This window comes from Sciurus carolinensis, chromosome 6 (assembly GCF_902686445.1).
Source record: "Sciurus carolinensis chromosome 6, mSciCar1.2, whole genome shotgun sequence".
NCBI classification, from domain to species: Eukaryota; Metazoa; Chordata; class Mammalia; order Rodentia; family Sciuridae; genus Sciurus; species Sciurus carolinensis.
In genome coordinates this window covers 68877189-68896008 of record NC_062218.1, presented here as the reverse complement: position 1 = coordinate 68896008, position 18820 = coordinate 68877189, and the positions used below count along the sequence as shown (strand labels likewise).

The following is an 18820-nucleotide window of genomic DNA, read 5'->3' as shown; positions in this document are numbered from 1 at the left end:
ATTACATGTGGAAAACCAGGAAAGATAAAAGTATGAGTATGTGCATGTGCAAATTAATTTAGAAAGTGTGAAGCAAGGAGTGCTATGAAGAGGAATTGGAAGTTGAGTATGGAGTATGTAGAGACAGAAGAATTTTAGTGAAGTGCAATATAGTCTGTTTCTTCAAATTCTTTGGTGTGTCCTTTAAATATGCTAAATAATGAACTTGAATTTATGGAATTCTCATTATGTGGATATAAATTTTTAAGTTAAAAAAAAAACAGTATATATGCACTTGCCCGGTTACCCTTTCAAAAAGAAATGAAAGGGGAAGGTAGGGACAAATCCTTTCTGTCAATCTTCTCTTTATCTTCTTGACATTTTTCAAACTCTAGCCTCCTAAGTATTTAATAATCTGCCTCTCTCTCTCTCTCTCTCTCTCTCTCTCTCTCTCTCTCTCTCTCTCTCTGTGTGTGTGTGTGTGTGTGTGTGTGTGTGCGCGTGTGGGTGTGTGCGTGTGCGTGTGTTATGGGGATTGAACCCAGGGGTTCTCTACCACCGAGCCACACCCACACCCCCAGCCTTTTTTTTTTTTTTATCTTTTCCCAGGTTGGCCTCAAACTAGCGATAGTCCTATCTCTGTTTCTCCAGTAGCTGGGATTACAGGTGTGCATCACAGCTCCAGGCCATTCTTTTTAATAGAAAAGACTTTGAGAAGTCGTTCTGAATAAGTTGGAATTTCAAAACATGTCTCATACCATATATGAGGCTTTCTGCACAATTCAAGAGGAATTTGGGTAGTTATTGAAAGCCATTTGCAACTTTAGTAACCTGCTTGTTATTTCATTTTCAGTTATTTAAAACTACTGTTTTCAGACTAATAAAATTTTAATGAAAAGTTTTGAGCACTAGATTTTTTTTTTACAAAAAAAGAAATCCTTATTCTAGTGATTCCATACTGTCATTCCATTCCCTGCTATTTAAATTTTTACTTTGGTTCATAACAAAGAAATTTTTACCACTTACCTTTATGCACTGCATGGGTTACTATTAAAGTTGAGCACATCCATAAGATGCTTTTTATATTTATCAACATCTTGTCCTAGAAATGAGAAAAACAGAAAGTAAATCACAAGCATTCAGGCTGGTGGCAGGCCATAAATCACATATATTTGTTCATTGTATGTAATAAGAGTAAAAGAAGTAGCTCCTCTTGGATTGTAAAAACAGGAAAAAAACTGTAATAGGAAAAATTATCTCAATACTCTAATTATTAGTTTGAATGTCACCCAAGGCAGTAGTTACCAAAATAATCCCACAACCCAATAACTATGTGAATATGTGTAACAGTCACAACTGGGTAGGCCTTAGGAAGAACAAGAGAGACCACAACCTAAGTAACTGGCAGCTAGGAGCTGGCACAAAGAGGGAAAGGCAAACACAAAGTGGATTAAGAAACAGGAAGTTGATCATAGAACAAGAAAGGATGAGGAAGGTGAAAAAATGAAGCAATAGAAATGTTGAAAGTAAGAAATTTGTATCAAATGTGAGGTGAAATAGAACTTATTAGTGACTAAGACACATGAGTTCAAAACAGAGAATAAAGACTTCAGCAGGCATTTTAGAGCACAGACCCCACTGAATTTCTAGCTGGTTAAACAAACAAAATAAATATAAGGAGCTATGAATTACAAAAGTGGTCAATGATTGCCTTGAGTTTTAAAGCAGACCCTACTGTTTGAAAGTCTCAAGGGTAAATATTGAAAGAAAACATCCTGTACTGAAAGCCAAAAAACACTGCTATGACTTATTGTGTGACTTTAAGGAAGATGTTTGACAGTATATGGGTCTTAAAATGGTACCCTCCCGGCTTGAATTTCTATAAAGCTATAATTATGAGGAGGATAAGCACTGGTGCTGGGGACTACTATAGTTTGGACCTTAAATATCTCCTAAAGTCCACATGTTAAAGGCTTGGTCCTCAGTTTGCAACGATTGGAAGGTGAAGGAAATCTTCAAGAGGAGGGCTAAGTTGGAGGTCTTATGTCAATGGGGTACACCCTGGCAGGGGACTGTGGGACTCCTGTCTCTCTCGTAATCTTTTTGCTTCCCGGTCTCCATGAGGTGAGCAGTAACCACTGTTATTGACTTCCTTGTCGGCATTCTTCCTTCTCCTTCCCTACAGAACGCCAGCTCCATTCTAGTATCTCCCCTAAGTAAAGCCATATACTTTGGAGTAGCCTAGGTCAAACCCCATTCCAAGAAGATGATTCTGATATTCTAAGTCGGTTATAAGTGCCTTCATTTCCTTTTCCAGTGTTTGGTTTTGTAATGGTACATGATAGGATTTGGGCTGACAAATATGAGGAATTCCTTGCCTCTCCATGGGGGTGGGGAACTCCTGAAAGATATATTCATCTTAAGAAGAGAAAAAAAGGAAAAGATGGTCACTTTTCTTCACTGATATTGTCATGATAGAACATTTCTCCTGACACTGTTAGAGCCATCTCGCATACCTGAGTGTATGAGATAACCTCTGCAATGAAGCTGAGAAAGAACCAGGGAAGATAAGGCTTCGGTGAGTCCTCAAGTGTTAGACCTTGAGGGGCCCATACCTTTGAAGTTCCTTTTACATGAGCTAATAAATTCTTTCTGTTTAAACCATGTGCTATAATTTGAATCTTAAGTGTCCCCCAAAGCCTGTGTTAAAGCTTAGACCCAGCTTGGTGTTATTGGGAGGGGACGGAAAGCTTACAAGGCAGGGCCTGGTGGCAGATCTGTAAGTCATTGGGGACATGCCACAAAGGGGATGATGAGACCCTGGTCATTTCTCTCTCTCTCTTTTTTCCCCTGGCCATGAGGTGAGCAGCTTTGCTCAGGCACATGCTCACACCATTGTGTACCACCACACCACACGACTAAAAGCAACAAGGCTAACTAATCAAGGATTGAAGTCTCCAGTAATGTGAGTCAAAAGTCTTTTCTTGTTACAAGTTGATTATTTCAGGTATTTGTTACAATAATGGAAAGTTGACTAACGTATCCAAGGAAGTTTAAATAAAATCAGGGATTTTGTGGTTTACAACTGAAGACATACTGACACATATTTGAGTTGATGCCCTGAATAACTTCCTTGACCTTCCCCAGAAAACAACTAAATTCTGTATTATCTAGGATACCTAGATTGAAAAGAAGTAAATGCTCTAAGACTCCAAGTCCAATTCATTCTCAAGTTCAATTTCATAATTTATGATAGCTGTTTATTTTTCCTGAGTATTATTCTGTATTTTTCTTTATTTTGTATATCTTGAAATAAGTGTTAGACCATTCCTAAAATGGAATTGTAAACGTCTGTAATTCTAACTATGTCCTGGGTTACATTTTTTAAACCTAATTACACTACAAATCACATTTTCCATCTGTAGGTCAATTGATAATTCACAGTAAAAAAAATATACAGTTAATAATCCAAAATTTACCTTAATTACTGAGTTCATTATTTATCATATAATCACTAGGAAAGCTAATAGACTTTGTTAAATCCTAACTGAGCAATGCCATATTTTCTACACTTGGATTTCCTGTAAGACATCACAGTAAGCTGGCATGGCTTACAAGTTTGTGTTTTACCTGTATCTCAATGTCATTACATTTCAGAAAAAAAAATAATAATAATAATAAAGATGTCAATTTCAGAGCCAATATGAAAGTTTAGGTTGTATCATAAAATGCTACTAAATACAAGGTATTTCATGAGTAGTAACTAAATCCAGATAAGAAACCTTTCTTTCATGATACTTATAAATTAATGATTTCCTGCTTGCCCTCAAGAAAACTGTTTTCTTTTTTCCTTTTCTCATTTGTCCAGGAAGCCTTTATAAGCATAATTTTAAAATCTGAACTCTACTGTGAAATAACACTGAATTCAAGTCCTGCATCCTTTACTTACACTGTTAGATTTGGGGTAAATGACTATATTTATAAACATCATTTTCTACAGCAATTTAATGGTGAACATTAGTCCTTATTAATGAAGTGATTATGAGACTTGATAAGGTAATCCCACGAAATATCTGCTCAGTGACACAGCAGATTCAGTACTCAATATTTTTTTATTAAAATTACTAATTCAGCATTTCTACAAGTGTTCAAATTCTGGCCTAATGTCACTAATAATGAAAATTATTTCAAGATTTAAATTATAACCTGCATTATCACCTACAATAACCATATGCCACTTTCTCCTTATGATAAATTGCCCTGTAACTTGTTGCTATGTATTTTGAATCATTGTCTACAAATTTGTTTTATTTCCTTTGTTGACCAGTAGGCTTCAGGAATAGTATCTTGTTCAAACTTCTAATTTTCAGAATATTTCTATAAAGCCAGGTTCAGAGCAGATTCTTAAAAAATGTTAGTTGACCAAATGCATAACCAATAGTTCCATTTCCTTTTCAGAAACACACTTCCAAGCAAAGTGCCAATAGTCTCTTATGAATTAATAATCTCTTACAGGGCTACTTAATACTTGAAGTACATTTGTATCAGTCCAGTTGAATATTTACCATCCCCCAATATCTGATATTTGTCAAAATCCACAGTGTCAAATCTCATAAGAAAACCAAAGGAGAAAGTTGTGAGCCTGACCCAAGGATGGGTCTTCTGCATCCTCATTTCCTACCAAAAGATACTCAAGTCTAACTCTTTGTGCCACACTTAATACTTATAAAAGTGTATTTATTTTTTGAAGGTAAAGAGTCGATCCTTCAACTGTACAAGTAAAACAAATGTACTCATTATTTGCCCTAGGACCCCGTAAGACTAGAGAAGGGAAGCCAGTGCATTAAATATATAGGGAAGAGCCAGGTGTGGTGGCACATGCCTATAATCCCAGCAATGCAGATAACTGAGGCAGGAGGACCCCAAATCCCAAAATCAAGGCCAGTCGGGCAATTTAGCAAGATCCTGCCTCAAAGCAAAGGGTTAGCTTAGTGATAGAGTGCCCCTGGTGTCAATCCCCAGTAACACACACATGTGCATGCACGCACACACACCCTCCAAAAGAAAGAGAAAAAAGGAAACAAAAATAGTGCTTTCCGGATTTTTGTCTAGGTCCCAGATCTCTAACTTTTTTGAATAATCAAAAGATCTACCAGTGCTAGATCCATAATCCTAGTGGCCAGTCATCAGCAATGACTTTGCAGCAGTTCTCCCCTTGAGTCCCTGTATTTGAGGTCATCACTGCCCCACTTAGCCCCTTAGTCATTTCTACTCCATACCTGGCCCCTGTAGGCACCCATTTGAGTTTGCAACACTAAATTAAAAGATAATCTTTTATCTTTAGTAATTCTGTCAGAGTGCTTTTACTGCCACAGAGCTACATTCCCATGGCTTCTTCCTCAGAGTCCATGTTCTCTAATTGTCTTTAGGCTATGTTTGTGTCCTTGATTATTAAAATATACTGTTTGTCTTCTGCATTTGATCTTTGTAAGTGGAAAACTCTCAAAAGACTCTCTCTGTTTTTAGCATCATTCCAACCTTCACTTCCATTCTGCTCTTCCGTGTCTGTCTTGTAAGCTCTGTCTATTAGTGATAACAAGTCTCTGTGCAAGGAAAGACCAGGAGATATGAGAGCCGTGCCTATATTTAGCCTTCTACTTCAGTGAAGTCAATGAGAAGAGGAAAGAGTCATCAAACAATCAAGGTACAGATGACTGAAACCGTTTCGTTGCCTGGGAGACAAAGAGACAAGGTCAACAGGACTTCTTCCTATCCATGAGAACTGTCTGCGGAGAAGAGGGTCATGCCAGGGATAGGCTGCCTCGGAGAGAACCAAAACTCTATTAAACAGATATTTAGTATTCTCCCTTGATTTTAGGAAAGTCCAACCGACAAGGGGTGACTTCAGGACGCAGACACGGTGATTTTTTTCTCCAATTCTGCTAATTAGTTACCCTAGACAACCAATTGTCTAGGGTACCTTGGTCACAAAGTGGATGCAATGAGCATTGCTTTTCATATTATTCCTCTCTTCTTCTCATGAGAAGAACTGCTATAATGCAGAGAGACATCTGGTGGTTTAGACATGAAGTTTCATGAATTCGCACCACACTAGTGAATATAACGCTCACTTGAGACTGGATTCCTGAACCTGGGCTTGGCTAAGCTTTCTCGTGTTGTCCCTGAGCCCTGCTCTGTTCTCTGCTTGGTGAACTGCTTCCTCATTACTCTATCTTTCACCTGTTCTCTTTTCATTAGATCACACGTTACCACTTTACTTATGTGTTTGGGAATTCCCTATCTCTACCTACCATAACAGAAATTCCAAGAAAGCAGTCTTTGATATTTTGTTCACTCCTGTGTCCACAGTGCCTAAGATTTTCAGTAAATATTTGTTAAACGGATGAATATATATCCATTTTTACATAATTAGATGCATACAATATACATAGTTCTGTTCATTACTTTCTTGTTCCAAGTCACCACATTCTATTTTTCTATTATTTTCATTTCTTTTCTGTTATTTTCATTAAGTGGACATTTAATGAAATGACTTTTATTTAACCAATTCTCTATAAGGAAACTTTAAGATGTTTCCAAACTATTGCTATTAAAAACAATGCTGCAGTCAGGCATGGTGACACACACCTGTAATCCCAGAGGCTCAGGAGGCTGAGGCAAGGGGGATTGCAAGTTTGAGGTCATCTCAACAACTTAATGAGGTCCTAAGCAACTTACTGAGACCCTGTCTCAAAATAAAAATAAAAATGAAAGGTTGGGGATGTGGCTCAGTGATTAAGTTCAATCCCTGGTACCAAAAAAGAAGATAAATAAATGAAAAAGGAAAAACAATGTTGCAATGTATATCTTTCTCCATTCCTCTAGGGGACTTCTGTACTAATATCTATGTGATACTATCTAGCAGTAGAATTGTTAGGCCAGAGGATATATGTGTTTAAAAAAACTGGTGGTAAATCAAAAAAGTTTATTGCCAAATTATTTTCTAAAGAAGATAAACCTTATTTACATTCCCACAATAGTTGATGAGGCTCAGTTTCTCTACAACCTGTCCAACACAATTTTTTCTCAGACCCTTTTTCTTTACTGTGCATATTGATGAAAAATGGTACAATACATCATTTGTATTTATTATTTTAATTATAAATGAGGCTGTAATATTTTCATATGATTAAAAACATTTCTATTTCTCTTTGATACTACCTGTAAATTTTGCCCATTTAAAAAAATAGATTTATTTTAGTTATTCCAAAGCATTCTTGGTATATTTAGAGTCATTAGCCCTTTGTCTCTCATGTATTGCAGATAGTCTCCAAATGTGCTGTTTTTGTGTAGATAACTTAATTGTTATTGAATCAGACATAATATTTTCTGGTTTGGCTTCTGGGTTTTATGTCTTGCTTAAAACAGGTTTTTCTCCTCCTGGCCCATGTTTTAAAATTCCATGACTTACTCTACCCATTTTTCTAGCAACTTTTTTTTAAATCATTCCTTACATTTCATATTTGATTTATCTTTAAATTCTTTTAGAATGAGAAATAAATATTGATCTCATTTTAAGTTGACCAGTTGTTTCCAAATCATTTACTGAACAATTCTTTTTCACTGAATGACTATGTCATTTGAATCTGTTTCTGAACTTTGATTTCTGATTAATAAAACTGAATAATTTTGAGACAATATGACCCTCTCTGCATCACTTTCTAAGTTTAGTAGGAAACACCTGGTTTGGATATGCTGTTATTATTAAGGTTATAGGATTAGATCCATATGAATTCTATAAGCACAATATATTATCATCCCAAATTTGAATAGTTTTCTACTTTTCAAAGCCCTTTCATAGGTATTTACTTTTTTGATCTTTATGACTGCATATTCATTTAATCAATAGTGCCACTGACGATCCAGAAGTCCTGTCTTAACTTGGTTTTCCTAAATGGAGAGTTCAACTCAAACTTTATAATTTCAAGGCTAATGTTTATCCTACTATACCTCAGGTAATATCAAATCAGTAATTTAACAATAAAAAAATGTATTGTATGTTTATTATAAAATATGTAATTTCACTGTATAGGCATAAAAACTTCTTAAAATTCCTATAAGAATATAGTAGAATGTCTACTGTACATAATAAGTATAGAAATAAATATAAATTTAAATGTAAATCTACATTTGTACCTTTTCTATTAGGAAGCATAACTGACAAATATATTAAACAAAGATCCTTTGTACTGATCACTGAAAGACAATCAGAGGCACATTCAGGGATAAGAACTTAGCAGTGTTTAAAAACCCTGCATATGCACATATGTATGTATATTTTATACATATATACTTATATATTTTAATGTATACAATTTACTAACTCTGGGTTACAAGAGGAAACTGGCAAAAAAATTCATTAATCCAAATGGAGCTTGGCCAAGACATCGCCTTTACTCCCCCTTGTTCTGATTCCAAATCAGAGAAAGTACAGGCTTTGTGTTTTCTGGTAAAGCGCAAACCTACGCAACAACTAGCATATTTTCTCAAACCTGAGTGAGTAACCCCCAACAATGAGCATTTGTCTGTCCTAACTGATTTCTTTAGGTGGGTGGTGAAAAAATAACCTACTATAGCCATTCATTGTTTCCCTCAAAGGAACCATGTGTCTTGAGAGTTTCTACTCCTTCACAGAGAAATGTCCCATTTTAAATACACTGCCTATTGATGTTTGTCCATGAATAAAGTCAACAAAAATGTTTAAATTTCACCAGGAAAGTAGAGCTTGGTTATAAGACTGTAGGAGACAGATTTAGTTGATCTTTGTGCTCTCAAAGGTTCTGATGTTCAATTAGTGACCAATCATTAACTACAGAGTTCTTAACCATAATAATGTAAGAAAAGGAAGAACAATGATTGTATCTTTAACATTAATTGTATTCAGCTTTGAGTTAGCTATTTAGATCCTTTCCAAACAATTTACTAGTATGTACATACACATATCTTGGCACATCAGGTATCTCTCTCCAATTTGCAAATAGGAGACAGAGAGAGACAAACAGGAAACCTACATCTGTAGACACATAAGCCTAACAAGTTTCTTTTCAAACTTCATTTTTAAAAACAATTAGTATAATTTAAGAACTTTAATATTTTAATCTATCAAGAAAAATGAACCTTTGAACTCTTACATAAATCCTAAGTGATTGTTTTATATATCGTCCTTCTTTCCACCACTCACAAAATTGAGGACTGGAGACTTCCTGTTAGAGGAAATAATTGCTCAATCCCTTGAATTCTATTGGAAACGCTTGCAGTATTAATGGCAATAGGCATATACGATTATAAAATATTCCTTTCTTAAGGATCACAACTAGAAGCTGAACTCTTTAAAACTTCTTTGATACAGTCTGCTCTTATTCCTCAAACGGGATGGATTCTACCTCAGAAAACTAATTGTGGCTTCCACTGGTGCCTTCTTACTTTCCTATTATATTAAACTCACAATATCCTATTTTAGGACTTTATATGAATATTTTCACAACAGTTTTATACAATTGCCAAGCAGCACCCAAAACAACTTAGGTTACAACTTTTAGAGGAAAGTGGATCAATTCGTTACAGAATTTCAGGTGATAGGAGAGACCATTTAAACAGTTCTTCTGAAATAGAAGAACTAGGCGAATTTAAAATGCAACTTTAAGTAGCAGCATCTAGTCTACGCCACGTTCTCCTAGTCTCTCCTTCAGTCATTTGTTCTGAACTCATACCATGGTCCTGACCCATTCTAAGGCTCCTGATTGATGACAGGGACCTCAGTTACACCCGCAACCCTTTAATGCTTGCCCTCCTGAAATTCCATTTGTCCTCTTTGACAGTCTGGAACGTGATTAATCTTGTAATTGACTAAAAGTGTTCTTTAGACAGACTCGAATGTATTTAAAAACTAATATATGAAGCACATGATAAGCTTGTCTCTTGTCTCATTTTTGTGCCAAAAAATAATAATAAAAATAGTTGGCTCGTAATACATCTTTACCTTTTCCTAGTCTCAAGGCAAAAAACTCTGTATCTCTCCTACCACTTCCAAGAAGCAAGACGAAAAGAAGGGAAAACAACTTAAACAGACTTTAAATAAGAGAGTTTAGAGCTATTTGAATAGAAGTTGGGTGGGCTCCAGCTGCAGCCGGTCCACCGGGCCCAGAGCTCTGGGTGCGCTGACTCCCCGCTCTCTTGCTAAACCAGGGCCCCGTCTTCCTCTGTCGGCCCCGCCTTCCTCTGTCTGTCCCGCCAGGGTCCAGCTCCGCCCCGCCCCCATTGGCCACTGTAGCCAGGGACCCCGACTGAATTGACTGCCGGTGCGGCTGTGCAGCTGTCTCCGAGCCCAGGAAGTCACACCCGTCTCGGGCCCAGAGCTGAAGCTCCAGCCCACGTGGCGGCTGGCGAACCCCTGTACTGAGGGGAGTGTCTGGCGCGGTTCCTCCCCCGCGCGGGCTGAGCTAGTGAAGGCTGCCCACAACCCCAGCTCCTGGAGGCGGAGCTGGACCACCTCTGCTCATTAAGTTCGTTCCCACCCTTCCATCCCAGCACGCCGCTCCAGATGCATTTGTTATCGTTTGTGAGCGTGAAAAAGCGAAATTCTGTCAAAAATCTTGAAACGAGTTCTTTCGGTTCCCGGGCGTTTGCGTGCATCTGCCCCATCTCCATTCCTTTCTTTACCCTCTTCCCTCCATTGTCCCATATCCTTCCCCTCTCCTTTCTTTTCTTTCTTTTTCCTCCTGGTTCCCGACTTCTCAATTTCCATGTGTAAAGTACGTCCTGAAGTTGAGGAATTTAAGATTTAGATTAGGGGCCCTTCTTTTGCAATGTCCTGAGGCGGGGCCTTAGCATTGCTTTCAAGTGGTCATGGGCCTCAATAAAATTTGTAAAAGTAGACTTTTGTATTATCTTTCTTAAAGATGCCCGAGATTGTACGTCAAGAACCCCTAACCTAGATCTGTCCCTGGGCTTGTGTTAGTCCAAGTTGCAGACTGGACCCAGAGAGCCGCGTGCAGCCCAGCAAACTCTGGAAAAGGCTCCTGTGCACTTGGAAAGACAAAAGTCCCTTCTTTCAGTTTCTCCAAATCCCTAGATTTACAACACGGATTCTGAAGTGGAAAACTACGAAAGGGAAAGCGAAGGCCATCCTTAAACATAAGATTGTGAAGGCCATTCGCTTGCTTTGGGGCGCTCCCTTTCTCCGCTTGAGCTTGACTTCTCCATCAGGGGGCGCCCACATCCGCCAAAAGCTCCCCATTCCTAGACATCTGGGTTTTACAAGTCCGAAACACCGAACTGGGGGCAGATCCAGGGGAGCGCACCGCCTTCCTCGCTCCGCCCTCCCTGCCTGCCTCCTCGGACCGAGAAGGCTGAGATTTCACACTAGCCATTCATTTGTCAGCCGTGGGGGAGGGGATGCATGAGTGAGATCGAGCAGAGGCTGGGAGAAGGGAAGGCAGTTAGAGAAGATGGAGACAGAAAGGGAGACACAAAGATGAGAAGGCGGATGCGTAACGTGAAGGTCTTTCTGCTGTGGGTGTGCGCGCGATAGTACAGCTTTCGGGCGCGCGTTAGACTTCCCCCTCCCGCAGAATTTCCCAGGGACCTGCAGGACTTGCCGAGACGCAGCTGGACCTGAGAGCAAAGAGTTTAGACTATGACACTATTTTCCTACCCCGCTCTCCATAGACTAACACTCTGACCACTCCACGCCCGGTGACACAGCGAGCCGGGACAACAGAATGCCCCCGGTCCACACGCATCAAGGAAGTCGCTCTGCAGCGCCCACGCCTCCACAGGGCGGTGGGACTCTCCAGCCGAGGCGTCCCCTGGGACTTCCGACACTCGCACTCCGCAGCCATTCGACCCGCCAGTAAAGTTGCTCAACTTTACTGGGAGGCGGGTGGGGATGTGGAAGGGAACCGAGAACTGCTGTATTCCGGGAGAGAGGGCTGGAACCAGAGGCCCCTGATTTGGGTCCCCGCGCCACCTTTGTCTGGAGACCGCCCTGGGCGCTGGTTTGCTTATTGAGACGCGAGCGACAACTCCCATTTCTGTCCTAAGGGTGAGAAAAAATTCTTGCCCATACCTGCGGGTTCGGGGCAAGCTTTCCCGCCCAGGAGCCTCCGAGATCTCCGCGGTGCTCCAAGAACCCCACCCCCATCTCCTGCTCCCTCCCTGCTGGCCCCAGAGCACCGCGCACAGGACAAAAGAACTCAGGGTCTCTGGGAGAGAGCTGTGACAGCCCCCAAGTCGTCAAAGAGACGCAACCCTGGACCCTGGACCTCCGGGGTCAGCCCTCCTCCCACACTGCCTGCGGCTGAAGGGGTCACGTCCGCGCAGGTTCTGAGCTGCTAAGGCATAAGGTTGCACTGTCAGGAGCTGCCCAGAAGTGGCTTTCCAGGAACGGCAAGCACTGACCACACACCAGGGACCAGGAAACCAGGTGGTCTGCACCAAGGTGGCTTCAGGGACTTGTACGTGAGCAAGTCTTGGGAAGCCCCATTCAAACTTTTGCTTCAAGCCGGTTAACAACAAAGACAAAATCAAGGTGCAAGGGGTCCTCCCCTCCTTCCAGTTCAAGATACCATGACTTTTCCAGGATTTCTCTACGAATCCCTTCCCCCAATTCCGTTAGTCCTACTACCTCCACCCCACCCGGGGCTTCTTTTGTCTGGATCTTTACAGCACGAAGGTCCCTCTGTATTCCTCTCTCCAAAAATCCCTTGGAAAGTTACCTGAATTTTTAAGTGCAAACATTTTCTTAACTTCACCTTACAGTTACTTTTCTTTGCCTTAATTAAATCCTTCTACCAATTGCAATGTACCTCTTTTTCCTAAGCTGAAGGCTTTTTTTTTTTTTTTTTTCCTCTCCCTCCTATAAGTTTCTTTTAAAGGGGGAACAAAAGAAACGTGATTACCTTGAAAGGCGGTTTTTTTGCAGTTTGGGGGGAAAATTCACCGCAGCGCTGTGCGAATGGACTCGGCGTTGCCCGTGAGAGTCACATAGGAAGCGTGGTGGCCTGGGGAAGGGTGTGGAGGGTGCGGGACGGTGCTGGAGGATGAGAGGGGATGCGGGGCTGGCCGCAAATCCCGGTCCCAGCGCCTGTCGGTCCACAGCACCTAATGTTCGCGGCTGTTGCGCCCGCGCGCCTGGAGTTCTTCCCCAGAAAGGCTCGGGGCAGCTCGCCTGCAAGTTCAAATGCGGGTTGTGACACCCATCATCATTATATCACTGTACCGTCAGCGCCGAGGAGGAGACTCAGAGAGGAGAAGGAGGAGGGAGAGGAGGAGGGTTCATTCACAGGCTCCAGAAGCGCTCCGCAGCTTCAACCACTCCTAAGAGCCCAGGCTAGGAAAGCAGGCGGAGGGGCGGAAAGGCAGTTCTCCGCGCCTGTGGTAGGGACCGCCTGCCTCCCTCCCCAGGCACTCCCACTTCTCAGCGTTTCTTCCTGACGAGAAGTACCAATCGGCTTGGGGACAGCAGCGCTCCCCATTCAGCGACTCACTCAGTAACATCGTGCTCGCGGTAACCACTGCCTTCCCACCCCTTCCCCACCCCCACTTCCCCGCCCCCCGTGCTGCCAGTCCTGAATTAGGGGAAAGGAGCCCCCAGGCTTTTGTGGGGTAGGCAAACACAAAACAATTGAATATGGCCAATCCTTCCCAGGAGCAAACGAAACTCTGTAAAATCAGCAAAGAACTTGGCTACAGTGCGTTTATGCGCCCACTGAGCTTGTCTGTCGCAAATAAGAAGTGTCAGGCTCAAGAGTCCTGCCAACCTGAAAGAGACACTGAGAAAATGAGATCCTTCTGAGCCCTAGAGAGAAAGTGTAAGAATTCCCTACTACCCTCCCCGGGGAACTGCCCAATGGGGAGCCTGGCGGCACCGCGCAATACACAAAGACCCTGGTAATAAAAGGCTGGACAGGAAACACCCTCAGGCAAATCCCTCGTTGGATTCAAAGAGAATCCTCTTCCTTTACCACAAATCCGCATCTCTCCACGGAAATCTAGATTCTGCTTTCTTCGTTCTTCCTTTCCATCTGTCTTTCAAAGTGTCCCTTAGAGTAAAATATTAATTTTTTTTTTCTGAGAAACAGAGACTTCTTGGAGGTATCAGTCATCTTCCATGTTGTCAGGAAATAGAACCATAATCTTTCATGGGTTCATGCGATTTTCTTTTTCAGTTAGGCCCTCCCCCTATGTAAACAACACCCCCTATGCAGGAAGAATCCCCTGCATTGTGTCACAAAAGATTTCCAATTGGACCTTACAAAGCAAAGGGTCAACTGGTTGACACAAAGGATTTCTGCCCTTAAAAAGAAGGACTTAGGATTTTCTTTTTCTTTGAAGTCAAGTATGATTTAATACAATGAGAACAAAATAAGTCTTAGGTGCATGTCAGTATAATACTAGATATACTGGAATGGATAATAAACTTTTCTCTCTACACAAATACTGAAGTATCCTCATAATTCGCATGGAAGTTTCTACATAGAAAATTGTATGAAACAGGGGACCTCAGAATAGTAGTGATTGAAGGAGAAAGTCAACTTTGCTCCAAATTTCTTGATCAAAGATTGTAAATGATAAACAGGTGAAGGTTTCATCAGGACCATTTCAATTCTCAAAATGTGCACTTTCATTTCTTTTTTTATCTGTTCACTACAGTTAGTCATGAAACTTACTATCAATTATGTTATTGAAACTATCAATCATATGATTTGAAAATAAATTTGCTTGTTTTTGTAGTGAATCGTTTCTACTTAGTACAATGGTTATACTATCATTCCTAACACTCAATTTTTATTTCATCAAATGTTTAAAATAATAGGGACATAGAAAAGAATAAGAGCTCAACCTTTTCATTTAATGTATAATCAAACTACGGTACAGAAAGTGACTCTTCCAAAGTCACACAATTAAAAGTAGAGTTTTTATCAGAGTACTACTTTTCACTCAAGATGATTTCATTCAGAAAGGAGAAAATGAAACAAAATGAATTTTCATTGAAATTTATACCCCAAGCATTAGGATTGATGTTTCTCCAAATGCTTTAAGTTGTATATCAGTATTTTTGTTTTTACATTTGAGTAATTTGAGTTTCATAGAGTTTATGTGACTTGTCCAAGATCACTTATGACAGATCTGTCAGTCTGAAAGCTTCTCTCTCAATTGCCGTACTCTCCTTTCATAATACAGTTAAGTAAAACATTTATACGAAGAAGAACTAGAGCAGAAACAAGCTACTATTATAGTATATTAATATCCATGGAAATGCAAATAGTTAACACTATAAATAATACCATTTGTATGTGTTGAAACTTTATAAAAAGCTGTGGGTCAGATACTCCATACATACTGAGGTTTACTTTTGTCTTATCAAATATGTTTCTCAAGTTCTTGTATGTTTATAATTCCTTATACCATTCATAGACATTACAACCCTTGACCAAGTAGTTCTACAGGACAAAGGCATTTCTTAGGCAGCCTCGATAATTCAGAATAGAGACAGTGTTGAAAAACTTTATATTGCATGCCTTGTCTCTTCTTTGGCTCGTAACATTATTATTTGGAAAATTAAGCACTTGTTCAGGTTGTCAAATAGTTGAAATGATACACCTTGAATATCTGCTTCTTTTCTCTAGAGTAGATTTTCCCCTTCAGCTATCTGTAACAAAGAATAAAAAGAATATACCAGATATATTCAGGAAAGAGTTTATAGCTATCTATTTAACTGCTCTTGAAGGTTTCTTTTTTTCTTTTTCTTCAAATAGAATAGGAAAGCAGTTATTTCTTATTCCCCAACGTCTGACAAAACTATCAGATGTCTTTGAATGGGAAAATATTTTTGTAACTTTTATAACTAGAACTATACTTACCTGTCTATTACATTCAAGTCTAAATCAATGGTAATTTAATTCTCTGAGTCCTCCTTGAAATCAAATCCTTGTACTAGGGATGTTGTTTATGTAAACACCAAGATCCCAGGTATAAATAAAACAAGGCCCACTTTCAGACTGCTAGTGCCTAGGAGAGACCAGAAGCCAGAAGCAAGGTGCCTTGCTTTCTTGATCTGTCTTCAGAAACTTGACTGAGCTTGGGGCAACCATCCAATGACTCGGAGAAGACAGATGTAGATGGCAGGCTCGTCTCCAGGAAATTTTATTATCTTCATCTAAACCTCCTTCCAAGGGATCGCATTTCCAATCTTCTCCCTTTTTATTGATCAGCTGAAGTATTCTTACACATAGTATTACCTGTTGCTGACTAGGTATGACAAGATTCCAGTCCTATTCAAATTTAGGAAACAAATAGCTCATGTTTCAGTTCCCCCATCTAACTGAATGTAGGCACAAGGAAGCAAAATATGCTCTCTGGATGGTGAAAGAATGCTACAAATTTTATATATACCTTTACTGACCTTCAAAACCTAGAAAAAGGAAAAAGGAATCCTCTTAGATTGTGTAAAAAAAACATTAAAAAAAAAAACCCTTCAGATTAGGGGCAGATATTCTATCCAACACTTTAAATCCTTTTTGGTTTTCTAGGAAATGCAAACTAAAGGTCTTTGTTGCATCTTTTTAAAAATAAAAAGAAATCCTGTAAAAAGACAAAGTGACCATGACAATCACATTGCACTTTAACCTGAAGTACATAAATGACTAAGATAAACTAAACACACAAAAATATATCCTTAGAGAGCCATGAACAATTAGATTTTTCCTGGAAATCAGATACTGAGCCTGTGTTACCCCATCCTCTAAATCAATATTATAGCAAAATATTCCTTTCAATAAAATAGTTTTCTTCTTTCCTGTAAAGTCCTGTACATGGTTGTGTAGATTTCTCCAGAACTTAGCTAGAAGACCATCTACATCATGAGGGAACTATGCAAGCCAAAGCCAAGTTTCAACATGGAGTGATGGGAGAGGCCAGGCTACGGAAAGAAATGACTTCATTAGGGAGAAGAGAGGCTCTCTGACTCGGTTCACAAGGCAGCCAAATGGCTCAGCACATCTGCACTCGCCCAGGGAGGCTGACTGGAGCACAACATCAAAAATGCTATCATTTTTCATAAAGAAAAAGGTCAAGGCGTGAAGAAAGTAGTCTAACTGAATCGAACCAAAGATAGTATCACTCTTCCTTCCCTCCTTTGTCAGTTTCTTCAACTCTTTTCCTTACTTCCCCAGAGCCCAAAAAATATAGGACATTTTTATAAAGCATTTGTCTGTCTCAATCAAGAACTGAAGAGTCGGGTTTCTGAACACAAGGAAGCTGTAGAGACCTTAATATCTCTGAGGCAAGGCACAGAACAATGCAGAGGTTTTCTGAAGAGGAAAAACTTTTGCAGTTGCCATATACCGGTCTCCATTTCTTTAATTAGACTACAATGAGACCCAGAGACAAAGACTTAATGAAAACTGCTGTCCTGATAGTACTAAAGACACCATGGCATCACTGATGTCTCTGTGGTAGAGGAAGGTGGGAGGCAAGACAGAAACAAGAAACTTCCACACTGTGAGAAGAATGTCTGGAAAACCCCAGCATGAGTATCAGAACAGGGTATAGAAGAAGCAAGCGACATTCTATTTTTATTCCACCAGTTAAAAGAATTGCAGGACTGGGGAGGGTGGCAGGCAGGGAATTGCAGGACTAGTTGAATGCCAAAGATTTTAGGCTCTTGTCCCAAAGCATGAGTGATCAGATTTTAACTCTATAAAACAATGGAAATCAAATATTTGTTGTAATGGTTTAAGAAAATAGAAGATTCAGAAAATACTTATCACAAACAGACTGTTTCCCCTTTCTCTTTTATTTGTTCAGTTCAACAAAAAAAATATTGAGCACATTTCTTGTGCATTGTTTTAGACATTAAGCATTTAGACATTATTTGAAAAATTAACCTCATCCTCAAGGAGTTTATAATCTCTGTACAAAAAAAAAATTAGTTCACTGGAAAAGCCAAGGTTTTAATTTTTCTATATAATGACTAATGAACTTAGAGGGAGAACTATATATGTATTTTTGTTTCCATTACCTGATTTTAAAACATACCAAGGATACAAATCGAACAAGGGAGAATCACAGCTCAATACACCTTCCTTAACGGGAGAATCTCTTCCATGCATGTACTCTACTGGATTCCAACCATTAACCTTTATTGCATATGAAGAAATCATATTTATTATTTTCTCTTAATAAAAACAGTTAAATGAAAGGGAAAGACAGTGGAATGAATCTGACATAACTTTCCTGTGTATGTATATGAATACACCACAGTGAATTTCACCATTGTGTATATTCACAATACTGAGGTTCTAATTAGAATAAGATGTACTCCATTCTTGTATAATTATATCAAAATGGGCTCTAACATCCTATACAACTAAAAAGAGTCAATTTAAAAAAGTGACACAGCCACTAAAGAAAAAGACAGGAAAGGGGAAGATACTGAAATTAAATCCATCAATGTATTTATGCACATACAAATTTGTCCAAATGAATTCCACTATAATGTATAATTATAATGCAACAATAAAAACATTTTTTGAAAAGACAAAAAAATGTGAGTGAATTGATCCAAGAAGTCAGTTTTGCATCTCTTTACAGATTCATTTCAGTATTCTTCATTCTCTTCTCTTTGAATTCTCTTTCAAATACATTTTAAGATCTTCCTAGCTTCCTCATTGATTAGTCATTTGAAGAAAATGTGTCTTGTATTCAATACTGAATAAGATACAAATTTTATATCTGTTATATCTATCTGTTCACTGTTCATAACAATAAAATCTCAAGA

General features: G+C 39.4%; 1 protein-coding gene across 4 annotated transcripts in view; it reads right to left on the bottom strand.

The window, feature by feature from the left end:
• Vcan (versican) overlaps positions 1-13410 on the bottom strand; it is a 111307-nt gene extending 97897 nt beyond the window's left edge. For 3 of the 4 annotated variants that reach the window (XM_047556009.1, XM_047556011.1, XM_047556010.1), the window contains exons 1-2: positions 12939-13410; positions 1006-1081 (exon numbers count right to left, since the gene is read on the bottom strand). In XM_047556009.1, coding sequence (XP_047411965.1) covers positions 1006-1075 — 70 coding nt within the window. In that variant the 5' untranslated portion in view covers positions 1076-1081; positions 12939-13410. The remainder of the gene's footprint in view (positions 1-1005; positions 1082-12938) is intronic. The other variant, XM_047556012.1, reaches the window with a different exon arrangement.
• Positions 13411-18820: the final 5410 nt, after the last annotated feature.